At 52.0% G+C, this 24969-nt stretch overlaps 2 protein-coding genes across 11 annotated transcripts in view; one reads left to right on the forward strand and one right to left on the reverse strand.

The window, feature by feature from the left end:
• Positions 1–24969, forward strand: part of FBXO38 (F-box protein 38) — a 49405-nt gene that overhangs the window by 13333 nt on the left and 11103 nt on the right. For 2 of the 9 annotated variants that reach the window (XM_085015018.1, XM_085015019.1), the window contains exons 4-15: positions 1383–1546; positions 1742–1907; positions 3143–3280; positions 4467–4604; positions 5513–5606; positions 7060–7190; positions 11064–11234; positions 13245–13387; positions 14800–15026; positions 19554–19670; positions 21057–21257; positions 22644–23378. In XM_085015018.1, the coding sequence (XP_084871144.1) occupies positions 14927–15026; positions 19554–19670; positions 21057–21257; positions 22644–23378 (1153 nt within the window). In that variant the 5' untranslated portion in view covers positions 1383–1546; positions 1742–1907; positions 3143–3280; ... (4 more) ...; positions 13245–13387; positions 14800–14926. Of the gene's footprint in view, positions 1–1382; positions 1547–1741; positions 1908–3142; positions 3281–4466; positions 4605–5512; positions 5607–7059; positions 10032–10454; positions 11235–13244; positions 13388–14799; positions 18807–18867; positions 19671–21056; positions 21258–22643; positions 23379–24969 lie in introns of those variants that run through there. The other 7 variants (XM_005661794.4, XM_013995310.3, XM_085015020.1 and 4 more) reach the window with 6 other exon arrangements.
• LOC146405823 (uncharacterized) overlaps positions 14632–24969 on the reverse strand; it is a 32021-nt gene continuing 21683 nt past the window's right edge. For both annotated transcript variants that reach the window (XM_085015029.1, XM_085015025.1), the window contains exon 4: positions 14632–16512. The gene's annotated coding sequence lies outside the window, so the exon portion shown is untranslated. The remainder of the gene's footprint in view (positions 16513–24969) is intronic.

Genomic DNA, 24969 nt, shown 5'->3' on the forward strand with positions numbered 1-24969 from the left:
GGCTTCATTTTCTATTCTTTTTTTTTTCATTTTACAGATGGGGCACATGGAAGTTCCCAGCTAGGGGTAGAATCAGAGCCACAGCTGCCAGTCTGTGCCACAGTGACAGCAGTGCAGGATCTGAGCCACATGAGTGAACTACACTGCAGCCTGCGATGACGCCAGATCCTTAATCCACCAAGTGAGGCAAAGGATCAAACCTGCATCCTCATGGAGTCTGTGTTGGGTCCCCAACCCACTGAGCCACAATGGGAACACCTTCATTTCTGTTCTTTTTTATGGCCACACCTGTGGCATGTGGAGGTTCCCAGGCTAGAGGTCTAATCATCTAATCAGAGCCACAGCCTCCAGCCTACACCACAGCTCACACCACAGCTCACGGCCACGCTGGATCCTTAACCCACGGAGTGAGGCCAGGGATCGAACCCACAACCTCATGGTTCCTAGTCGGATTCATTTCCGCTGCACCACGACGGGAACGCCTTCATTTCTGTTCTTGAAAAGTCATACTTTGACTTGTCATTAGTGAGCAGACAGTTGGCTTCCTGACAGCCTCCATTAAAAACAAAACACAAGATCGTAAAGTATTGTCTCTGAGACTTGACGCCTTCCTAACCTCACCAGCCGCTCGTGTGGTCGAGGTAACTGGTCTCTCTCTCCTCTCCTCTGCTGCTTCCCACTGTGGAGCAGAGCTGACCTCCCGGATAAACAGTCTTCTGGTAGCTCAGCATCCTCTTAGTTTGTAGCACTTACGTTTTCTTAGCGAACGTGCGTCTGTCTTTTTCAAAAGAATGAATTGTCAGAATGTCCTGGGATTGATAAACACAGGGAAGAGTCATTAGTGGGAGATGGGTAACTAGGAGAACCCAGTGTGAGAAGGGGTTGAGGCTAGACCTGTGAGCTCCCTGAAGACAAGGGTCCCGTCTTTCTCATTGTTTTCGTTGTGTGCTCTGGGGAGCCTCAAGGTTTATGGACCAGCAGGTGCCTTTGAGGGAGGTGGCGGCGGCCAGGTAGATGGTCCTCGCTCACCAATCAGATGGCTCCAGGTCGTCTGGGTTACAAGTGTGTTGTTCCTAGTTGGAGATTTCTGTGACTTAAAAGCAGCAGCAGCAACCAAAAAAAAAAAAAAAAAAAAAGACAATAATTAATTAAAAGCCTCAGCTGCAGAGTATCAAGTCAGAATAAACGGAGTTTCTGATGCATTTCTTCTGTTAATCAGGGAAATATTTTCTGTTTGTTCAGCTGTAGTGTTCACCTTCCGAAAATTTTCAAAGGAAGTCTCTTTTTGTTGTTGTCTTAACTTTTGATAAAAAGTGCAAGTACCTGTCACCGTTGACCAGCAGAGAGATGAATGTGGCTCTAAATACCTCTGAACTTCTCAGGCTTCACAGATTCCAGTTTCCTGACACTACTGAAGAAGATGCCAGATGTTGAACAGCTGTATGGCCTTCACCCCAGATACCTCGAGCGGCGAAGGGTACGGGGCCACGAGGCCTTCAGCATTCCAGGGGTTCTGGAAGCTCTGCAGGCGTGCCCTAACTTAGTGGTGAGTGCAGGCGGTGGGACATTGGACGTCACCTGATGGGTGACGTGTGAATTAGAAGGATGATGGAACATACTCACAGGCAAAGTTCATCCACAGCGGACTTTTGAGACCCGTTGACACTGACGCTACAGAAGTAGTGGCTTTGAATGCTAAATTAAAAGCCTTCCTCATGCTTGTCTTGGCATTATTTTGTAGGGAGTGGAAACGTCTCACTTGGAATTGGTGGAATCCATTTGGACATACATGCCGCATGTTCATATTCTGGGGAAATTTCGTAATCGTAATGGAGCATTTCCCATTCCTCCTGAAAATAAGCTGAAAATTCCCATAGGAGCCAAAATTCAGACTTTGCACTTAGTTGGTGAGTACATGTTCCTTGGGTTGCTTGTGGCGCCTCGGAAATGCCGCACATCGCGTGTTTGCTGAAGAAATGAGGGGGGTGGCAGAAGTGGCCTTGCTGAGGGATGATGCCTGATGAGTGCTTGTGACATCTGCATAAAATGCGGGTTTCCCACTCGAGAGCCCGGGAGGTGGGGACTAGGCTGGAGATGGGTGAGATACGTGCTGTTTCACAAGCAGTCCGTTTCTGTTTTCATAAACAGTTTGAGTCGCCTTGAAAGGTGTGGGTTTCCGGTGTTCTGTCATTGTTTGAACGATTCAGAACCCTGCCCTTGTTCCCTGGTGTCCACCTTCTGCTCCTCGTTCTGCCCTGCAGAGGAGAGTTTTCCAGTACAAGTTTCTGTGATGACGGGGTGCCCCGTATTTGTACTGTCATCTCTGGTGCCCGCCGTGGTACCGGAGTGAAACAGAGAGGCTGCATTTTTTAATTTTATTTTATGCGAATTTATCAAGTTTATGTGGACTTTATTTTATGTCATTTTTGTGGGTCGTGGCTGCTTTATTACACCGCTCAGCTCTAGGACCTCATAGAATTAAAAAATCATACCCAGCTCTGCACGCACCTGCACCTTCTCCAGAAAATTCCCCCGCGTTCTTCAGCCCGGGGCCCCTGGAAACTCCGCCACCTCGCGTCTTCCCTGAGAGAAGGGGAAGGAGTGGTCTTTGTCCCAAAGGCACCTCTTCGGCAGTGTCACCGTGAATATTCTCCATCGAAATAGTCTCTGAAATTATATCCCAGTAATTTCAATCTAAGTGTCTGATAAGAGCAGATATTTTCTCAAATTGAATTTGTCTCTGGGGGACTCCTGTTACTATAGTCCAGCTTGTAATATTTATTAAATATTTTATTTAAAATATAAATATTGGGGAGTTCCTGTTGTGGCTCAGTGGGCTAAGAACCCAGCTAGGATGCCTGAGGATGTGGGTTTGATCTCTGGCCTCACTCAGTGGGTTATGGATCTGGCATTGCCACAAGCTGCAGCATAGGTCGCAGATGCAGCTCGGATCCCTCATGGTTGTGGCTGTGGCTGTGGCTGTGGCTTATCTTAATAGGCTTGAATTAGGTAATTTGTTCTGATGAAAATATTCACGAGAGATACATTGTCAACTTAAGGAATAGACTGTTGAGCTTTTACACAGAATAGAGAGTCTCTTAGTGACTTTCTTGACTTTTCTGTTTTTATACATATGCTCTAGGAGTGAATGTTCCTGAAATTCCTTGTATCCCAATGCTAAGGCACCTTTATATGAAGTGGGTAAGGCTCACTAAACCACAGCCGTTCAAAGATTTTCTTTGCATCAGCCTCCGAACTTTCGTCATGAGGAACTGTGCAGGTAAGGGTCGGTCATCACTGCGGTGGCATGACACATGCATTCTTCGAGCGCATTCGAAAGCAAGTAGCTCCAGTTGTGAATGCCGTTGTACTTTCACTGTTTGTATTCTGTATCTTATTTGTAAATGAAGTCGTATTTTTACTATTTGTATTTTGTACCTTATTCACTTTATGAAGGTAAGTGACCTCTTTGTTTTAAAGATGGTAGATCTACGATCTGTGTTTGACCCTTAGTGGGAAACAAACAGTCATAATGTCTTTCTGTATTTTTATAGGCACTATTTAGTTGGCTTATTTAAATACATTTCGTTTGCTTTCTTTATCCCTGGTCTCCGGGTCATCCTGCATGTAGATAGTTGTCCAACGTGATCTGCCTTAAAGCCTGAAACTCTGCGTTTCTGATACTAGTTTCTCGTTCTTCAGTCTTTCTGTTGCCCTCGTGTGTCACGTGGTAGCTGTTGTGCTTCAGAGGTCGTAGTAACCAGGGCCCTTCCTGGCGTCCTTAACTCCGACTCCCTCCACGGCAGCCCTTCTTGCCGCCAGGCCTGCCTCTTCCCCGACAGCTGCGGCCGCTGTCGCATCGGGTCTGTCTCCCCGTCCCGAGGCTGATCCTTCCTTGCTCTCTGTCCTGGCACATCCTTCAAGTTGTGCCTCTTCCATCTTACTTTCCTCTTCTCTTGTTTTTTTACATAGTGTATTAGATCTTATTTTTATGTTTGATTGTTCTGCGTTTTCTCTTTTTTGCGAGGATCCATGTTAGTTTTCTGTCCTGTCAGTTGCAGGCTCGTTCATGGATAGGATCCTGTCTTTGAAATCTTCCCTAACACCTAATAATGACACTGATCAGATGCAGAGATGCTTAAAGCCTTGAGCTGTGCATTTGAACCAAGGATCACATTTTCCACTCGGCTTTTCCCCCTTAGTTATTTTGAGCTCAAAGCTATTGAGACTTCAGGGAATTTACAAAAAACACTAAGTATCTCTTCACTGTTACTGGAAAATCCTCATGCTGAGTATGTGGTGAACAGATGAATGCTTTTGTTTCCAATGAGAAGTATAAACTGCAGAGAGCCAGCTGCTTGGCTGTCATTTTCAGACGTAGAATTTATAAGTTACCCACTTCACTTGCTGATGTGAAAAGTCATCTCGGCTCCTGACGGTGTGACACTGACATTTTCTTCCTCCAGGACCCACAAACTCCTTGAAATACGTGCCTTTGGTAACAGGCTTGGCCTCCGCCCGCAGCCTGGAGCACTTGGAGATGGTTCGCGTCCCTTTCCTCGGAGGCCTCATCCAGCACGTGGTGGAGGACAGCTGGAGATCGGGTACTGGCTCCTCTGTAGTTCCGAATGTTTTAGAAGTTGGTTTAAAAAAATCTCTAACGCCTCTTTAGCTTTTCTTCTGAGTCTTTGTAAAAGAAAATGCTTGTTGGTACTTGCGCTTGCTGTCTGGTGCTTTTGACGAAGAAGGAGCCTCCTGAGTGTGGGCTGCTGCTCCTTTCCCTTTTATGCTAAACTTTCTCAAAATAAATAGTGGGGCGATAAGGCTTGTTTTCTGGCTTGATAATACTCATGACTTAGCTCATAACTTCCGTCATATTTGGAATCCTTCTGAGAAATGTTAATGGAGCTACCCTGGCGCATTTTGCTGAGAAGGGGTGTCTTTTGACTTTGACGTCTTGGGTCTGTAAAAGACTTCAGGCATTGGTAGTGGCCATCCAGCATTTGTCTCATACCGAAGAGTAAATAAAACGTTTTCCTGTTGATCATTTGGGTCCTGGGGCCAGCCATCAGATGATGGCTTTTAAAAGAAACAAACAGTTAACTCTCCAGCTCTCCCAGTTACATTTCAAATGATTGTGGGTAGCAGAATGTGCTCCATGTTAATTATGTCCCCATTGCAACAAACACACCAAGACGTTTAGCCATATAGATCATTAATAGTTGGGAACAAAAATATAAATTCGGATTTCGAAAATATGAATGAAAAATGATCAAGTACCATGCAAGATGAGCAAGCCGTGAGCTGTGGTGTAGGTTGCAGAGGCAGCTCACATCTGGCGTGGCTGTGGCTGTGGCGGGGCCGGCAGCTGCAGCTTCGATTTGACTCCGAGCCTGGGAGCCTCCATATACCCCGGGGCAGCCCAAGGAAAAAAGAAAGAAAAAGGTGTGGTGAATGCTTCACTGAAAGTGCTGTACTCACGTGTTTCTCGGTGTTGCCCCTCTTCCTTCAGGCGGTTTTAGGAATTTGCACACGATTGTTCTGGGAGCCTGCAAAAATGCCCTTGAAGTAGACCTTGGCTACCTCATCATCACTGCTGCCCGTAGGTATGTTTCCTCTTGACACTGCGTTTTCGCCTCAGAATTATGTTCTTTCCTGTTTTATAAAAACTGGGGCGAGTTCCCTTGTGGCACAGCAGGTGCAGGATCCAGTGTCCCTGAAGTGGCTCCAGTTCGATCCCTAGCCCGGGAACGTCCGCATGTCACAGGTGGCCCAGAAAACTGGGGGAGAATATATGCATGAAGTTTGGTGAGGCCTCCTTCAGATTTCACACACACAGGAGTTGTTTAAATTGCGGTAGGTTATCACTTAGAGTCTTCTGTTAGAACTGACGACTGGCTGAGCTGCGCTCCAGACCCAGCAAACTCCGAGCGGGCTTGGTCTCATCAGAAAAAGCAGTCCGTTATCTGGAAGGGCCTGGGAGTCCAACAGGAGTCGGTTCTGATGCTCACTTGTCTGTCTGCAGCCCCCTTAGCAGCCGTTGTTTCACCCTCTGGACAGCCTTCCAGATTGCTGTCGTTAGTTGGCGGAAATATTTGCTATATAGAAATCAACAATTTAAGTCAGCGTTTTCAGTGTCCTGACCTTTTAACACCTTTGTATTTATAACCTATCTTCATATCACTTTATGCCACATCTCCTGTTTCCTCTGTATCAAAAGTCTACCTCTGCATTTACTTTTACAATATTTAATTGAATTAACATTTTTTTTTTTGTGGCCGCTCCTGTTGCATAAGGAAACTCTTGGGCCAGGAATTGAATCCAAGCGCAGCTGTGACACCAGGTCCTTTTGATCCACTGCACCACCGAGGGACCTCCCTCCAACCTTTTTTTCTTTTTTATTTGGTGTTTAGGGCCGTACCTGTGGTGTTTGGAAGTTCACAGCCTAGGGGTCCAATCAGAGCTATAGCTGCCTCCCTACACCACAGCCTCAGCAACGCCAGATCCTTAACCCACTGAGCGGGGCCAGGGATCAAACCCTCATCCTCATGGATACTAGTTGGATTCCTAACTTGTTGAGCCACAATGGGAACTTCCAGTTTTTTAGTTATTAAAAAACAGAACTCTTTACTTTCTGTCAATAGAATATTAAGACTATAAATAAAACAAACTGTATCTAAGTAAGGAGATACTGTTACCTACTATAGAATTATACTTTTTGCTAAAGTGAGACGTCATAGCTAGCCTAAAAAGAGGTATTAAAGAAATACCAAAATACCAGGTGCAGATTCTCAGCTCGACTTAATCAGGCCTCAGAAAGTACCGGGAAGAGATAAGAATCATTCCTGGTGATTCCTTGTCACCTGCTGTCACTTCAGTGTGCGAGGAAGAGGTGCCCAGACCTTACACGACACTCCTGGAAACCTCTGGTTTGTGGTGGAGGGAGTTGCTCGCCTTGGACACCGCAGTAAGGCGGGCCTCCGTCAGAGCCTGACGCGTGGAGAAGCTTAGGTTCTCGGGGCTTTCCTCTGAGGCTGCTCTGTGCCTCTTTGTTCGCAGGTTGCATGAAGTCCGGATCCAGCCTTCGCTGACCAAAGACGGCGTCTTTTCGGCCCTAAAGATGGCAGAGTTGGAGTTCCCCCAGTTTGAAACCCTTCATCTGGGATATGTGGATGAGTTCTTGCTGCAGAGTAAGAAGGGGCCCATTTAATTCCCTGAAACTATTGCAGGGAACTTTCCTGACAAACCGAAGCCGACATTGGGGTGTGCCATTGTTTTCTTGAGTGTACTACAACTTACAGTCTGAGGTTCTCTCACTTCTTGGAAAATTTAAACTCCAGGCGAAAGTGATTTTTTTTTCTATATCGCTTCTGATTTTAGCATATTGTAGAAAATGTGGTGATTAATAGTCTACCCAAAAACACATCCTAACCTACATTTGATATTGTGTCCACTTTGCTGCCCAAGTTTCTTTCTCGTTCTGTTTCATTGTTTTCACAGAATGTCATCCTTGGTTCCATTCGTTGAAGTTCCTTCTTGAAGCTTTTTTTTTTTCTTTTCTTTTTTTTTTTTTTTTGTCTTTTTGCTTTTTCTAGGGCCGCTCCCAAGGCACATGGAGGTTCCCAGGCTAGGGGTCTGATCAGAGATGTCGCTGCTGGCCTACACCAGAGCCACAGCCACAGCCACGCCAGATCCACCCGAGCCGCGTCTGCGACCTACACCACAGCTCACGGCCACGTCGGATCCTTAACCCACTGAGCGAGGCCAGGGATGGCACCCACAGCCTCGTGGTTCCTAGTCGGATTCGTTAACCACTGCGCCACGACGGGAACTCCTCTTGAAGCTTTTGGTGGTCCCCTCAGATGAGGTCCCATCCCCTGCCCAGGCTCTTCATGTCCACGTAAGCCCGCTGGGGGTTCTGGATCCCCCAGAGCGTGTGAGCAGATTATGGTCAGTATTCGTGTAATGATGGTTGCTGTTGGAAGGCCTGCTCACAGCATTTTCTGAAGTGCGTTTACAGTTGGGAAGTCATGGCTTTGGGTGTGAGTGCGTGTCGGTTCATCACCTGACACTCGTCAGACAGGCGGGCACACGGACACCGTCAGCATGTTTTCATTTTTGCAGGAACTAGTTTCTTGCCCATGTAGCTTGTAACACGTCTTTCTTAAACTCTCACTGCCATGCCACGTAGCGTGTCCTCTTGAGTGTAGTTTGCATCGTAGAAGAACCTAAGAAGGCTTCCGTAGACAGTCCAGGGCAAACAGTGTGACTGCTGTGGGTCCTTTTCCTTGCTGGTACCTGTCGCAAGAAGAGTTGCCTGGTTTTGTTTTGTTTTTACTTTCTTGCAGTTCTCATTAATGTAAGTCAAGGGTTAAACAAAAAATCAAAGAATTATCTTCTAGCCATGTTAACACAGGAATCAATTTTGACCTCTATGGCTTTGAAAAAAATCAGCTTTTTACGAATGTAGCTTAAAATGCGAAATCAATATAGCAGCTTCATATACAACCAGTGTATGTGATACGAGGCTTTTCTGGTTTTGAATGAAGTTGCTGACATTCTCTGGTCTCAACAGTATCTATGTGGTCACTTAAAATGACTCGCCTAGCAGTCGTTTTTTCTATAGCCCTGTGTTTCGTTCTTGCCAAAAGCTCAAATTTGGCAAATTTTGTATCCTCAAGATGGTCAGGTGGAAGGCCACTGAAAGACAGTCTTGGCGACTCCTCGGCATAGCCAGTGACTTCCCGGCAGCGTTGCTTTCCCCGCGCGCACTTTGAGGCGGAAAGCTCTTTGCGTTTTGATGACCGTTATCTGACGTTGTCCACCAGCTGTTTCCTGGTCTCCTGCATATTGAATAGTCTCTGCCCTGCAGTCCACCCCTTTCTCCCGTACGTGTACTCTGCTCAGGGACTCAGACGGTCTGGGATCTGCTGTATCGGAACAGGTGCCAGGTGCCCCTAGCGGACCATGTAGAGAGCAGCGAGGGGGCAGTGCTTACACTCGTTCCCGAAATCTCTTCCTTCTTAGTAATTCGGGTTTTGCAGCATCTCCAGGACGTTGGGGCGGCTCTGAGTAAAACTTACACCCATTTTTTGTTACAAAGAGTCTGGCAAAATATACATAGAAACACCGCTTTCATCCCCGCACAGTCCCAGGTTGGGGAAATGGCTGTGCCGACAAGTTGCTGCGGTGTATTAGGGGTATAGGAAAAGTAACTCAAGGCTGAAGAGTCACAGAGAAGCGTGAGTTACATGACACAGATTTATGATCTCAGAGCGTCGCATCAAGGCTATCGGGCGTCTGGCTCATTAAAATGCAGAGGTAACTGTAGACCAGTGTAGTGCTGGGGCTTTGGAGAGAGGGAGGGAGATGGAATTTCATGAATCGTGGGACCTTGGGCAGGTCATGTCTTGGATTCACGCCACCCAGGAAGAAAATGGAGCCCTGTCTCCATTTAAATAATGAGAAAACACGGGCTTTTATTATTAAAATCTCTGACACTCAGGAAGCGTCCGTAGCTTTTACTTTTAGCTGACCCGTGGGCTAACGAAGAAAGACACAACCTGAGTGCCGGTGATGTCGCTGGCATTTTGAGGAGGTGGGACCATCGGGAGACCCTGAGAGCAGGAAGAGGATGGTGGCCTCAGAGGAGGAACGTAGGGCGTGGATGTGTCGCCTTGGGCCGTAGCACTTGTGCCGACGGCACTTGGGGTCAGTTCGGGATCTACCTGATCATAAGGCAGAAGGCAACTTCTGAGTCCGAAGGGCAAGAAAGAAGTTTTTACCAGGAGGCCAGAGAAAATTGCTAAGTAATGAAGACGGGGTTAGGATGAAATCGCCAAGAAATGCCAGTAAAGGCAAAACCACACGAGGACTCGAGGAGAAAGACCGTGAGCTCGATGCAGGGTGAACCTGGAAGGTCTGGGAGTCGATGGCTTGTCAGAGGCGGCTCCGAGCTGAAGGCATAAACGCCCGTAGTGGGCAGGGCAGCTGCACCAGGGCAGAGGGGTCTTCTTTGTCGGTCGGTCGCAGTGACTGTGGGAGGAGTTGATTGGGTTCCTGTTTCCCAGCACCGTGCTCGGCATTGAAACCCTGAGACTGGGCAGAGTCCCCTTGTCCTTCAAATTGCCCCTAATCAGGTGGACTGCCCTGCGGCGTCAAGGACAGGCAGCTGGCGGGAACACTGATAGGAAGCCAGGGGTCCGGTCTTTTCCTAAGGACCCCCCCGTCTGTGACCAGACAGTGCACACGAAAGCCCAAGACGGGCAGAGAGCGCGGCTGAGTCCGAGTAGAAGTCCGCTTCCTGAGGTTAGGGGTATATTTACTAACCAATACCCAGGTTCTAAAAATGAATCGGGGAGCTCCCGTTGTGGCTCAGTGGGTTGCAAACCCAGCTAGTGTTGACAAGGATGCGGGTTCAATCCCTGGCTTTGCTCGGTGGGTTGAGGATCCAGCGTTGTCGTGAGCTGTGGCGTAGGTCGCAGATATGGCTCAGACCCCTCGTTGCTGTGACCCTGGTGGAGGCCGGCAGCTGTAGCTACAATTTGACCCTTGGCCTGGAAACTTCCACATGCCGCAGGCGTGGCCCTAAAAAGCAAAAAGTAAAAAAAAAAAAATCTGAATTCCTAAAGTGTACTCTTCTCTGCATAAGGCCACACTGACTCCAGAAACATGTTCCTTGTACGGTGAGAGTTCCATCTTTAAGAGTTTATTTTTCTTTTAAAAGCTGTGACTAAAACGTCACCATAAATATGAACCAGTGCAGTCTATCCCTCAGAGTCGCTTTAAGACTTGCACTCTTTTTTCCTTTTCTAAACAATGGAAAATAATTTTTCCTACTAGCTGTCGCTCGATTTTTAATAGAAATTCTTATTTTGCTAAAGAAATGCACTGTTGGTACAAAACGCCTAGCCTGGGATTATACCTGAACCGGAGCCTGACGATGGGCAGATGACCTGAGAGGATCACAGGGCGGTCTTACTGGGTGTTAAGATAAAGAAGTGGCGACCCCCGTGATACCGAAGAGTCTGTTTCCCCCGCTTTTAATCAATGTCTCTTTCTAGGCAGAATGGCAAATGCAGATCTGGTGAAGTACGGCTTGGCTGATGTGGTGGAAAACCCCGGCATCATCACTGACATAGGGATGAAGGCAGTCAATGAAGTTTTTTCCTGTATCAAGTACCTGGCCATTTACAATTGCCCGCATCTGCACAACCCATACAACTGGCTCTCAGGTACCGTACGCTTGCACGTGGCGCTCTTTGGTTGGGGTCGAGATGGGGTGTGTGTGTGTGTGTGTGTGTGTGTGTGTGTGTGTGTGTGTGTGTGTGTGTGTGTGTGTGTGTGTGTGTGTGTGTGTGTGTGTGTGTGTGTGTGTGTGTGTGTGTGTGTGTGTGTGTGTGTGTGTGTGTGTGTGTGTGTGTGTGCCCGCGTGTGGCCCGCGTGTGGCTCGCGTTGCATTCCTAAAGTAAAGTGTAGATCTTTGATGTAGCTTGTGTATGGACGTTCTGGGACCCTTCGACAGTTGAGTGGGAAGTACTTGCAGTGTCTCCTTGAACGCCTCGCGTTCTCGGCCCAGACATCGGCCCCGTCTGGCTTATAGCTTGAGCTGCACCGAGCCTTCCTCTGGACCAGGCGCATCAGATCTCAGTTAGGAGCTGTTGCGGGGTATAATGAGTGTTCTCTCTGGATTGCCTTCAAGTGGCATATCATTTGAACACAGCGGGTGTGTATTTTTTTAAAAATAGCCTTAATTAGGTGACATTAAACATGGACTTGTGGTGAAACTTTCTGTTACCTTAAAACCCCAGGCTGTTCCAGAGCCCCCTCCCCGCCTCATCTCCTGTGTGCCGAAGTGTGACTTTGTACCTCGTGCTTTTCCTCAGGAAGGGAGTTCGTCTTCCCCTGAGGGGAATGCTGTTTATTTCTCTTAAGGCCCCTCTTAAATACCTAAGTCCACAAATCTGAAGTTCAGAGCTGGAGAACTTTGGTTGTGACATCCTTATGCCACATCAAGCCCCCTCAATGACGCCCGCAGGCCGGCCTCCGCTGCCGTCTGAGCCACTGCATGGGGACACGGCAGCTCCTCGCCGAAGCCGTCTCGGGACCTGGGGGCAGGGGGCCTGTGTCGCGCTCACTCCAGAGCATGGCCATGCCTCACCCATGAAAAGAGAAATTCTACCCTGGCCCAGCGACACCAGGAAGTTAGTAGGAAATACAAACTCGAGGTCGTAGCAAGCGTAGATCACTTGTAAAAAACAATGTTTATTGGGTTTTTGATTTGTTTGTTTTCTGAAATACAGAAGAGTAGAAAGAAGAAAACCAAACAAAACAAATGGCCTATAATCCTATCGCTCAGAACTCCTGTTAACACTTAAAACTAAAAGTAGTACATGCACTTGATAAACAATATCAAACAATACAGAAAGGTACGAAAACGGAAAGTCTCCTCAAAGGTAACCGCCGTCAGTGGTTTCTTACGTTCTTCTGGACAGGTTGTTGGTGTGCACATTGGAGCCTATACCTGTGTAGCATTTTAAAAATGGTTTGTGTGTGTGAGAGGGCCTTACTACGTATCCACTGTCCTGTAGCTTGTATTTTGCACTAAGAATATTTTGGAGAGCTTTCCCTATTAACAAGTATATTCAGTTCTTCTTCTTTTTAATAGCTGCGTAGGGAGTTCCTATCTTGGCGGTTAACACACCCGGCTAGCATCCGTGAGGACACGGGTTTGATCCCTGGCCTTGCTCACTGGGTTAAGGATCCGGCGTTGCCATGAGCTGTGGTGTAGGTAGCAGACGCGGCTCAGATCTGGTGTTGTTGTGGCCGTGGGGCAGGCCGGCGGCTACAGCCCACATTCACCCCCGAGCCTGGGAACCTCCGCATGCCGCAGGGGCAGCCCTCAAAAAAGAAAAAGTAGTTACATCATGTTTTCTCCAAGGACTGCACCACCATTGCTGTAACTGGTGTCCTGCTGTCACACAGGCACGTGGGTTTTATGTGGATCTCGTCTCGGTAAAGACTGACTTAGTTTCAGGGTGGTGACCTCCAAACCTCACAGTTAGTCTCATGGTGAAATCAGGTAAGGAGGCAGCATCGTTGAGAGCGTCATCGAGTGTCAGAGGCCATGGAGTCAGAGCAAAGGAATTTCACCGTCTTGTGGCCTGAGCTGAACTCGCGAGTAATGGAGCGAGTCTCGGCGGCGTTCAGTCCCGTGCCCTCTGACCTTCGCGTTCCGCTCACAGACCACTCGAGGTGGACTCGACTGGTGGACATCAACTTGGTGCGCTGCCACGCTCTGAAGCTGGACTCCTTCGGCCAGTTTATTGAGTTGCTGCCCAGCCTGGAGTTTATTTCCCTGGACCAGATGTTTCGAGAACCACCCAAAGTAAGTCACATTTGAGGGAGGTTTTGTTTGTTTGTTTGTTTGTTATAATGCTGGAGGAAGGAAACAAAACAACCTACATGATTTTTTTTCCTAATAACATGCCTTTACAGTGTTATAATTTGACTTTTTTACTGCCAGGCTCGGTGAAGGTATAAAGATTATCATAATATACAGCCTCTTATTTGTATTATGCGTATGGAGGGGTTTCCAGAGAAGGGAAAGGGAAAAGTGAGTGGGAGTGGAAAGCTGTCTCTGTGGGTTTTACAAACTGAAGGTAAGAGCAAAGGGGGAAATTTGAGCTAAAGCAAAAATTGTTACTCAGAGTAATTAGTTGGAAGATTAAATCACTAACTGGCAACCCAAAATAGAAGTAAGGGTTCGGAATTTCCTTTGAAAATGTTTTACTTTGCTGCTAACTGTTCTATAGACTTGCTTGTCCGGGGAATTCTGAAGTTGCCCAGAATTGCTATTTTATGTTTTCTTTTTTTCATCTTTTCAGGGCCGCACCCATGGCACATGGAGGTTCCCAGGCTAGGGGTCGAGTCGGAACTGTAGCCACCAGCCTGTGCCACAGCCACAGCCACGCCAGATCTGAGCCACATCTGCAAGCTACACCCCAGCTCATGGCAGCACCGGCTCTTTAACCCCCTGAGCAAGGCCAGGGATCCAACCCACGTCCTCAGGGATACTAGTCAGATTCATTTCCACTGAGCCGCGGTGGGCACTCCCAAAATGTTATTTGAAAACAACTTAACAAAGCTTTGTACCTACTCTAGTGGAAGTGGATGTTGCAACTTCCCATGTTCCCTCGCGTTCAGCTCTCAATGTCATGGTCCCACCGGTGAGGAAGTGGGATATAGCGGGGACCCGGGGGTTTGAAGGCAGATTATTGGGTTTCAGGTGCCAGCTGGACCACTTCCTGGTCAGGACTGTTGGGCAGCCCCCTTCCCCTTACACCTGTCTGTAAGCGAAGAATGAGAACGTAGTGGGAGCTCCCGCTGCGGCTCAGCAGTGGTGAACCCGACGAGCATCCACGAGGACACAGGTCCTCGCTCCGCGAGTTAAGGATCTGGCGTTGCCCTGAGCTGTGGTGTAGGTCACAGATGCAGCTTGGATCTGGCGTGGCTGTGGCTGTGGCTGTGGCTGTGGTGCAGGCCGGCAGCTGCGGCTCCGATTCAGCCCCTAGCCTGGGAACCTCCACATGCCACAGGGACGGCCCTAAAAGGACAAAAAAAAGAATAGTGTTTATCTTGCTGGAAGTGTTGTGGGCCTTAAATGAGGTTTTATATGTATACACACACACGTGAAAATATTTCCTAAGGTGCTGTATAAATACATAAAGATGAAGAAATGTTAAAAATGGAGCGTTCTCGCCAGGATCTCAGTGAGCGTGTGGTTTTGCGTTGCTTTAGGGCTGTGCTCGGGTGGGGCTGAGCGCAGGCACAGGAATCGGGGTTTCCTCGGCCCTTGTCAGCAACCAGAACTCCAACAACGACAACGAGAACAACGCCCAGAACAACGCCAACCTCCACGACAACAATGCCCATCACCCGGACGACTCGGACGAGGAGAACGACTTCCGGCAAGACCTGCAGCCGGGAGAGCAGCAGTTTGCAGCCGACGGTAACCCAGATCTTTTGTGAGCTCCGCACAGAAATGATTTTTACTCCGGGGCGTGTTTCTGTGGCTCTCTTTCATTGTTGCCTCCCCCGCCTCAGTTTGTCCCTTTACACCCTGGGGGGGCCTTGCTGATGGAATCTGCCATCGCTGGCTTGTCTTTGTGACGCCTCTTTCCGCAGAATCTCCTGGGACGTGGCGGGCGGCAGGGACCCCTGGCCGCCAGGGAAGGTGGGGGCAGTGAGCCTCGGAGGCCTGGCTGGTGGGAGCTGTGGCCCGAGGCTGTGGGCGGAGAGCGTCTCTCCGTGAGTCTCCGAGGCCCGTTGAAGCTGAATGTGGAGATGTCTTTCGGACGCTGCACGGACCCTCCCTCGCGCCTTTCAGCCTCAGGTCTTCCTGGGCACCCAGAAAATTAAGCCCATGAGCCGCTCAGGCCCGGGGGGTTCTCTTAGGTAACTGTCCACCCAGCGCGCGGAAACTGGCCGAGCCCCGCCCGTGCGGATGCGCGGGGACGGAGTGAGGCTGCTTCCTCCAGACTCTCCGCTTCCCCTTTGGGCCCTTGAGAAGGGGCAGAGGCGTCCCTTCTGGCCGCCTTTTGGTGTTGGCCTCACCCGGCCTCTTGCTCCTGAGCAACAAGATGCCCCTTCCTGGCGCGAGTCTTCCGCCTGCCGAGCTGCGTCTCCTCTAGGATGCCTCGGGGCATGCAGGTCCCGGCCCAGAGTCCTCACCCCGCGTCTTCCTCACAGAACCCTCCGTTTCGGCTTCTGGCAAAGCCATCACGACCCTTGCAGAGGCTTGTAGCCGTCTCTCCACTTGCGTCGGCTGTGACATCGCAGCAGCACGCGGCACCCATGTGCCCTTGTGTCTCCCTGAGGTCATCTGCTTCTCCCGGCATCTCAGACCCCGTCCCGCTTTCCTCCCGTCTCCCTGGACTCGGGCTGCCTCGGTGTCCTTTCCTCGCAGCGCCTCCTCGGTCTCTCCGGTCCTTGCTCTTCCTGTTTTTCTCTGCACATTTTCTCCCGATGAGAGATCATTCGGTCTCGAGGCTTCATATGCTGATGAATTACGCATCTTTGCTTTTGGCTCTTGATCTTCCTGTTTTTCAGAGTAACTGGTGTTATACCTCATGCTTTTCACTTCCACACGCGTATTCTTAGGCGTTTCAGAGTTGTGGCTGAATCTTTCCTCCCAAAATAAAGCAAAAGTGCAGGGCTGGCAGGTGCTGGGGTAAAGGAGGAGGATGAAGTCAAGGGTCCTTTGCCTCGTGGTCCCCGAAGTGCCATCGTCCGGGTCTGGACTTGAGAGCACACAGACCCTGCAGGAAATTGTTCCAGCACTTGCAGAGCAGAACCGCGCGAACCCTGCCGGTTGTGGTTGAGGTTGAGGTACTTACTGGGCAGATGACAGACGCCACTGGCAGGTCCGCGAGCACCGGCTTCTCACCGTGGAGTGGAGGAGGCCTTCATGGTGCCGTCGATGCAGCGGGAACCAGAACACGTGCCAGATCCCTGGATTTGAGTCAGGAGAGAAAAATAAAACGTAAATCACCTAACATTGAAACTCCGCTTCAGTGGATGAGAGACGGCCGCACAAGCCAAATACTTGAGGTTCAGTATCTGTCAAATGTGGTGTCTTCACAAGCTGAGAAGCAAAGACATGAGCGACATAAACGCCAAGTTGGAGGGCTTTGCCAGGCTTCGCCAGGCTTGGCCAGGAGGAAGCCCGAGCGTGCCAGACGGCGGCGGAATGAGAGAGAAGTGCAGACTGATGTCCAGCTTTAGGTTCCCCAGACTCTCCAGGCTGGCGGTAGATTAATGTGTGTGTCTTATGACACACCTGTCAGGTTGATTCTTTGAAATAAAAATTAAGGACCTGGCTGGAGAAAGGCCACGTGACTGTTGATCAAAACCAGGAGTGGAAAGAATTCAAATGAAAGGAAAAGTAACAGAAAAAGCATAAAGAGTGGCACCGGGGTCCTTGGGTGCGAACGAGCAGAGGCGGGAAGGGTAGCCCGGGTCCCAGACCGAGAAGGCCTTGCAGCTGCCGCTTCCAGGCGGAAGGAGGCACGCTGAGGTCTGAGGGAGGAGGCTGCTCTCCAGCGCTGCCGGGCAGTTGCTTTTTAGGTTTTGCCGCAGCACCTGCGCAGATACAGGGCCCCAAGGTATTTTCAGCTGAACTTCTTCAGCTGCATTTGTTCCTTCGAATGTCCCCTGAAAGGCGGCTGCGGTGCCGCTGTTCCTTGGTGCTGCGGAACAGCGGTGGCGATGGTTAACAACTCCATTCTCGTGGCGCTTGGTGCAGCGGGAGAGGGGAAGACTATTAATCAGCAGCAGTGAGAACATCAGATAGGAGTACCTCGTGAACAAAATTCAAAGGGGGGGGAGGACAGAGACCGAACTGGTGGCTGTGTAAAGCGGTAAGGTGTACAAAAGGTACCAACTTTTAGTTGTAAAATAAATACAGGAGTTCCCGTCATGGTTCAGTGGAAACGAGTCCGACTAGCATCCGTGAGGACACAGGTTCAATCCCTGGCCTTGCTCAGTGGGTTAAGGATTGGCGTTGCCGTGAGCTGCGCTGTAGGTTGCAGACTCGGCTCAGATCTTGCGTTGCCGTGGCTGTGGTGTAGGCCGGCAGCTGTAGCTCTGATTCGATCCCTAGCCCGGGAACTTACATACGCCATAGGTGGGGCCCTAAAAAGACAAAAAACAAAATAGAGCAAAATAAAAGTCACGGGAATGTCGTGTGCAGCGTGGTAACGAAAGTTAGTAATACCGTGTTTGCAAGTTGCTGAGAGAGTAGATCTTAAAATTCTCATCACAAGAAAAAACACAAACACGTGTTCTTCTAACTTGACTACCTGCTCTCCTGGAACACGTCACGGAGCTTCCTGGTATCAATGAAATGCCATCCCATCCCAGTGCAACCTCCCCTGTCCAGCAGGAGAATCAGCGGCTTCTTTTTGGCCCGTGTTCCCCTGGCGTGGTCTGTTCCAGCCCTCAGTGAGGAGGTCCTGACCTCATTCTGTATGGATGACGTTTCTGCCAGAAGCTGCACCTTCCCTTTGAGAGCAGGGACTGTGAATTGCTCCTCTACTCGTTATCTGTACAGTGTGGCAAACTCCGGAAACAGACTAATGCGCAAAATCTAGCAAATCACCAGCCCTGCTAAGCCTGTGTCTGCAGCTGGAAGAACGAGGCCAGTGGTAGTACCTTCCGGGGACGGCTGTCAGGAGTCGACGCGTGACGTGCTGAATGAAGAGCGTTTAGCATGGAGCTGGGCGTAGCGCATGCACACGTGAACTAGTAGCTGCTGTTCATAATCGTTCTTGAGAATTTAATGAAAGACGACAGCTGATGGGCTTTCATCATGTCATGGTGCTTGGCCAGGTCAGTCCTGTTTTTGGCCCTAAGTGACCTGTCGATACTGAGGGCTGGGCTGGATGCGGGGTGGGGGACGAAGGCAAGCGGGAGTCCCCTGCCGTCCCCCTGAAACCTCTGGCCTCGCCGCTGTGCCTTCCATTGGCATCTGTCTCTATCTTTTCTGGCTGGCGTGCTCTTTTTTACCTCGTTTCTCTGTGGTTTCTGTGAACTTCTCCTGTCCTCTTAGGTCGCTGTCTTGAGTTTTTCCTGGATCAGGATCCTGTCTTTCGTGTGGGTTTGTTCCTTTCATTCAGATGGTTGACCGCCTGATTTCACAGCCGTGGGGTTGAGCTCCCCTGGGCGTTGCGGATATGCTGGTGCACAGCCTAGACGCCCTCTGCCGCCCTCGGAGGCGTGACCACGCTGCACACGGAAAGCACGGCGTTGGCACTGTCCAGGCTCAGACGGAGACCAGGGACCAGGCTTAGGTGGAGGTAGAGGGAGGGTGCTGGCCTGAGTGCTTTCAGGGCCGCCTTGAGAGATTTGGCCTTGATCTTGTGAAAGGTGGCAAAGCCTCTCCTCTTAGGAGAGGGACTGTTTCGTCTTAAGACGATGCAGGTAAACTCACTGATGCTCATCTGTCTGAAACTGTTCCCTGTGCTCATCTGCGAAAACTGACAAGTTCCCACACACTGACGGCGCGAACACGCCCAGCGAAGACGTGGATGCAAAGAAAGCAGCCGCAGGGCGCTGCTGAAATGTTAACAATGTCCCTGGTGTGTTTCGTGACCCGACCTGCCGCGCATTGGCCGAAAACGATGCCACAGTCTCTAGAAAGCGGCGAAAGGATCACAGGGTGGGATCTCGCCCGCCCGGTGCATGGGGGCGAGCGGGCAGATAGGGCAGGACTGACGGCTCACTTCTGGCGCCTCCTTGGGTGCGCCGCGCCTCTTCCCTGCTTGCACCTGCAAAGGACGCTCTCTCCACCGGGTGCTCCTCTGCCCCTGTGATCTCCTTCCTGTAGAATCGGCTGCTTCTGACGGCCACCGAGACAGTGAAGCACAGTCAGCGGCTGCCCTTGCCCAAGGGCCCCGGGCGTCCTGGGCGGTCCGTCTCTCCCGGGAGCCGCCTGCCCTGCGGTGCTCAGGCCGCTCCTGGTTGTGCCTTGACTGTGGTTCTTTTCGTTTAAGCTCTGAACGAGATGGAAGACATGGTGCACGAGGATGGAGACGTGGCCGGGAGTGGGCCTGAGACGCCAGCTCACAGTCAGGCAGTGATCCCTGTGGACGCGGATGAGGAGCAAGCAGGTAGTCGGTCACGTGACTTCCCTCATCCCTGGCCCTGAAAACTAGGGCCTGGCTGATGAGCAAAGGAACGCACCGAGCATGATTATTTTTCTGACATTACAACCAAACACGTATGTTTATTTTTGACAAGGCCTGTATTACATGTTGGTGTTCTCCTCGCTCTGTGTGTGTGTGTGTGTGTGTGTGTGTGTGTGTGTTAAAGTTTGAGGTTTTTATTTTTCATAACGGTGGCAGCAGCCTGTCTTTCCATTTGTGTGTATGCATACAAATGGGTGTGTGTTGGGGGGGGTAGAGAAAGAAAGCGCTCAGATTACAGATGGGAAAATACATGAGCTGATGGAATAGTCTGCTTGTTCTCTCCCTTCCTTTTGGGAGGAGGAGGAGCAGGTGGCGAGGCTGACTTGCTTTACTCAGGAGGCCAGGTCCTAGTCTGTTTCGCGTTGGGTCACTGTGCAAGCGTTGGCCCGCAGAGGTTGCCTTAGCCAGTCATGCATTTTCACAGACGGGAAACCAAAACTCTCTCAGAAATTTGAGTGGTTTGCTCCAGACCACTTAGCCAGAGTTCGAAGGACAGAACTGAGATGAGAACTCAGGTTTTCTCACTCCTGGTCTGTTCATATGCTCCCTTGTCTTTGAATTGAAAATATCATTAACTACCCTTGTTTTAAGTGTCTTACAGAGGCAGCGATTCATTCAACAAACACTTATTGCTTCCCTCCTCTGTGCCAGGCATTGTACAGTGTGACAGGCAAAAGGGAAGCTTGCTTGGAACTTAGGTTTTATTCATGAAACAGCTCTCAGGCAGTCGGCAGAGTGGGTTGTGAGAGCTGAGAGTTTACAGTGTGTAATGTCAAGCAGATAAAACATTGTTTAACGTAGCTCTACATCCTCAAATAACCAAACTGCACCATGCGTCGAGCCTTCTGAGAACTGATCTGCAGCCCCGGCGCGTGGGACCTGAACTTAAAGAGGGCGGAGTTCTCACCTGTCCCATGGCTGCGGGAGGCTCACCTGCACTCGCTCTGCTTTCATTCTCACATGTGCAAGATTCGGGAACTCCTGAACGTATTTCTCTAATGATTATTAGGACTGTTATTCTGACGATCTTCAGGATGGCTCGGTGCCCCTTTCAGCCAGTGAAGGCCACGGGGGGGATGCCGTGCGCTCTTCCTCTGTGGCTTTCCGTCTGCGGGTACCCTCATCACACCTAGTGTTTAAGGAAGGCTCTGACGTCGTGCCCCGTGGATGCTGTCTGAGGGGCGGGGGCGGGGGCGGGGGGCAGGGAGAGCCCAGGCAGCTCCGGGAGCCCGGAGCCGCGGGGGCAGCGCCGAGTGAGAGCCCCTCTTGGGCAGAAAGGGAAGGGGCCCGCTGTGCTTTCTGTCTTAGGGCCGAGCGGTCTGCAGCGCGTGGTGAAACCCACCCCAATTACTGTGCATGACTCGGAGAGTGACGACGAGGAGGACAGCCTGGAGCTCCAGGAGGTGTGGGTCCCCAAGAGCGGCGCCCGCCGCGCCTCCGAGCGCGAAGAGAAGGCCGGACAGTCGCCGCCGCCGCCGCCGCCGCCGCCAACGCCGCGGGACCTGCCAGGTGAGGGCGGCCCCTCCAGCCTCTCCGTGACCGTCCCTGTCCCTGCCGCAGCCCGCGGGGCAGCTCCCTCCTCCTCAGGACGTGCGGCGGGGCGAGAAAGGCGGCAGCCCCGGCAGAGGACGCGGCGGCGCCCTCGGGCCGGAGCAGCGCGAGGCTGCTGCGGAGTCAGGGCTCCGGGAGAAGCTGCGAGGCCGGTCGGTCCCCCGCGGAGGCGTCGGGGTGTCGGGGCCGCTGAGGGCTGCGGCCTCCGGGGCTCGCGCGGAGCAGTGAGGCAGCGGCGTCCCCCGCCGCAGCCTGTCCGGTGGTCCTCGGCGAAGGCTGGTGGCCGGCCTGGTGCTGGAGGAGGTCCCCGGGCCCGTTCTTCCCATGCGCGTCCCCCTTACATCAGGCACCAGCCTCCCGCCATCCGCCTCACCAGGAGACCAGCGTTTCCCTAACTCTGAGGCGTGTCTTTCTTCCCTGCCTTCCCTTCTGCTTCTCAGAACCACATACTTAGCACTGTCTGCAGAGGATGAGGGTTTTTTTAAAACTGTCCACCCCTTTTTCTTGGGTACCTACTCCTTGATGGAGCTGAACGCTGCATATGTATGCGTGTGCATTTAACGCCCAGCCGGAAACATCCACACGTCTCTGTGTATGCAGGGAAGCTCCGTTCCTGACACTTGGAAAAACTTTGTAACCACTGAGCCATCACTCAACTCTTAGTTTATTCCCTGTAAGAAATGTGGCTATCTGCCCTATGGTTGAAAAGAGATTTTATGGACACTGAATTTGGGCAAAGCCATGTGACACGCTGATGCACGAGCGTTTCCTGGCAAGTTGAGTTTCTGAACTTAGAAAGCGGATCTGTCAGCCCCACAAAACCCCATGTGTTGAAAGTACTCCTCTGTGTGCGCCTGAGCCTTTCTGTGCCCCGGGCACTGCGTCCGGTGCTATGAGGGAACAGAGACGAGGAGTCCGGAATTCTCTCCCTCTCCCTCTCCCTGGGGAACCTCTAGTCTGGCGGAAGAATCAGGTCAGAGGCATGAACGGGGCCATCTCAGGGCGTGTCCTGCAGGGGCTCTGGGGGGCGGGGCGAAGAGCTTGAGCGGAAGCCACGGCTGAAGATGCGGGGAGAGCCCTGGGCCGGGTGCAGTGTGTGTGTCGCGTGGACGGGCACGGAGGGTTTGCTCGCAGTTAGGTCGTGGCCTTGACGGCGCTGCGGCGGCGTGTACACCGGGCGGGCACAAGGAAGCCGTGGAAACCTGGCGGCAGCCGAGGGAGGTGCTCAGCACTGTGCTCTAGGAAGGTAGCGGGCCTTGTTTCCTGTCCCAGATTGCCTTTGGTCCAGAATGTGCGCTGAAATCTTGTCTTTTCCCCGGGCCATTCTTCTTTTTCTGTCGGCAGTGAGTGGAAAAGGCAAGACGCCCCTTCGAAAGAGGTACACCTCCCATCAGACGGGCCCAGCGAAGCAGTTTCCCCTCGAGGAGAGCAGCTGCGAGAAGGGCTGTCAGGTCACCAGCGAGCAGATCAAAGCCGATATGAAAGCAGCCAGGGATCTTCCCGAAAAGAAAAAGAGCAAGGACGTTTACCCCAGCTGCAGCAGCGCCTCCGCCGGCACAGTGGGGAACTCCAGCTCCCGCAGCCCCGCGTCCCAAAGCCCCGGCCTGGCGAGGACCGTGAACAGCAGCGGCTCGGCCGAGCCGGGCCCTCCCGACGTGGACGCGTCCGGGCCGTGCGTCTGCTCCCCCGGCGGCTCGGAGGACTCGGAGGCCATGGAGGAGGGAGACGCAGAGAGTTCCGTCTGCCCCCGATGCTGCTGCCACAGGCCCCCGGAGCCCCAGAGGAGAACTAGCAGGTGTTCTGACGAGGAACGTCCTTCCACCAGCCGAGCCTGCGTTGTGAGTGGCCCGGAGGGTCCGAGATCCGCCTTTGCCTTTCGGACTCTGCCACCAGGGGGGTCTGCAGGCCCAGCACACGCCCAGCGGACGAATGGGCTTGGCCCCGGGGCTGCAGGTGAGGACAGGCGGGGGCGCCCCCAGCCCGAGAGCGGGGCCGCGCAGGCGCCTGACGTCTACCCTCGGAGGCCCCTGACCCGGGCCAGGAGCAGACTGTCGCACGTGCCGCTGGTGTCTGAGTCAGGTAGGCCGCGCCCCGCACTGGCCGCTGCGGGGTGGGACTCGCACAGGCCGCCCGCTCCCCCGGAAGTGGCCTCGCAGGCAGCCGCTGCGGCGAGGTCTGTGCTGGGGCTCTGCGGGTGCCTGGGTTTGAGGGCGATGGGGCAGCGGGGTGGGAGCAGGAGGGGGGGGGGGGGGTGGCCTGTAAAACGGTTTGTAAAAGAGCCCACCAGGAAACACGCCAGTGGCTCAGCTTCCGCGAACACCATACCTGCCTCCATTGACTCTAAAGCCAGGACTGACCCTGATGTCTGACGCCCAGAGTGTAAATTCTGCTCCCGTCCCACACGGCCGAGTGGTAACTCTGAGTGACGGGTGGAAGCCTAAGCCACCGCTGAGGCCCGTGGGGATACCCCTCCATTCGCCCCTGCAGGAGGGAGGGATGTTTTCCCCAGTGCAGGTGCTGCTCCCGGACGGGGCGGCCTGAAGGCAAGCGGGTGAGCAAGTAGCTTGGCCGAGTGATGTTGCGAAGGCGTGTTTCACACAAACGTATGTGGACGGCTTCGTCGCCAATGCTTATGTGCGTGCTGAGGCCGTGGCTTTGGAGCGTGGGCGCCGTTCTTCATCCTGATTCTTCTTCCGTTTCTGATCTGCTATGTAAGTCACCTCCTGCCTTCGCTACGTCACACATACCTGTCAACGACCCGTCGACTTCTTCTAAGTCTCCCTCAGTTTTAAAATCTCGAAAGCAGAGCGCCTTTGTTGGTGTTAAACAGAGCTGGCTGAGTCATGCGGCGTTAAGCCAACAGAACCAAGCTCTCGTGAGCGGAAGATGAGACCTCGTGATGTGCTCATGAGAGTCGCATAAGCTCGCATTGAATACCGGGGTTTCATCTGACGGTTTCCTTACGCTTTGCACACGCGTTCTGCCGTGGGGAGACCAGTTGGCCCAGGCTGCCCTTGGCATGTCTTCTGCCTGTCTGACACACAGCAGAGCACTTGCCAGGCTCCCCGTTTTGAAGCTCGGGTCGCTGGCGTTCGGTCCAGTCGCCCTGGCGTCAGCCGTCACCGCCGTCTCGGCCTTTTCGGCCCCGCTCTGCTGCGTCCCCGTTGAGCAGAAATGCCCCCTGCACCCTTTCGGTGCTTCTTTCTTCGCCTGCCTGTTCACCTTTGTGATCTCTCCCTTTGTTTTGCGGGGGCTTTTGCTTGTTGGTTGGTTGGCTTTTCCATCTTTTGAGGGCTGTCCCTGTGGCCTCTGGAGCTTCCCAGGCTGGGGGGTCGGATCGGAGCTGGAGCCGCCGGCCTACACCACAGCCACAGCAACGCGGGACCCGAGCCGCGTCTGTGACCCACCCCCCAGCTCACGGCCACGCCGGATCCTTCCCCCGCTGAGCGAGGCCAGGGGGGGAGCCCACGTCCTGAAGGATCCTAGTGGGGTTTGTGAACCGCTGAGCCAGGACGGGAACTCCCCTGCGCGAGGTGTTTCTTTTACACCCTGGCAGGCTGTCTACATGGGCGCACGTCGTTTTCACGTCATCTCAGTCTTGTATTCACTTACTGGTTTAATTTAGTTTAGTTTATTTTAATCTGCGGGAACCAACTCTTTTTTATTCCAA

This window comes from Sus scrofa, chromosome 2 (assembly GCF_054392235.1).
Source record: "Sus scrofa isolate SSC_HxYL_T2T_F1_AM1 chromosome 2, Sscrofa_HxYL_maternal_Yorkshire_Landrace_v2.0, whole genome shotgun sequence".
Lineage (NCBI taxonomy): Eukaryota > Metazoa > Chordata > Mammalia > Artiodactyla > Suidae > Sus > Sus scrofa.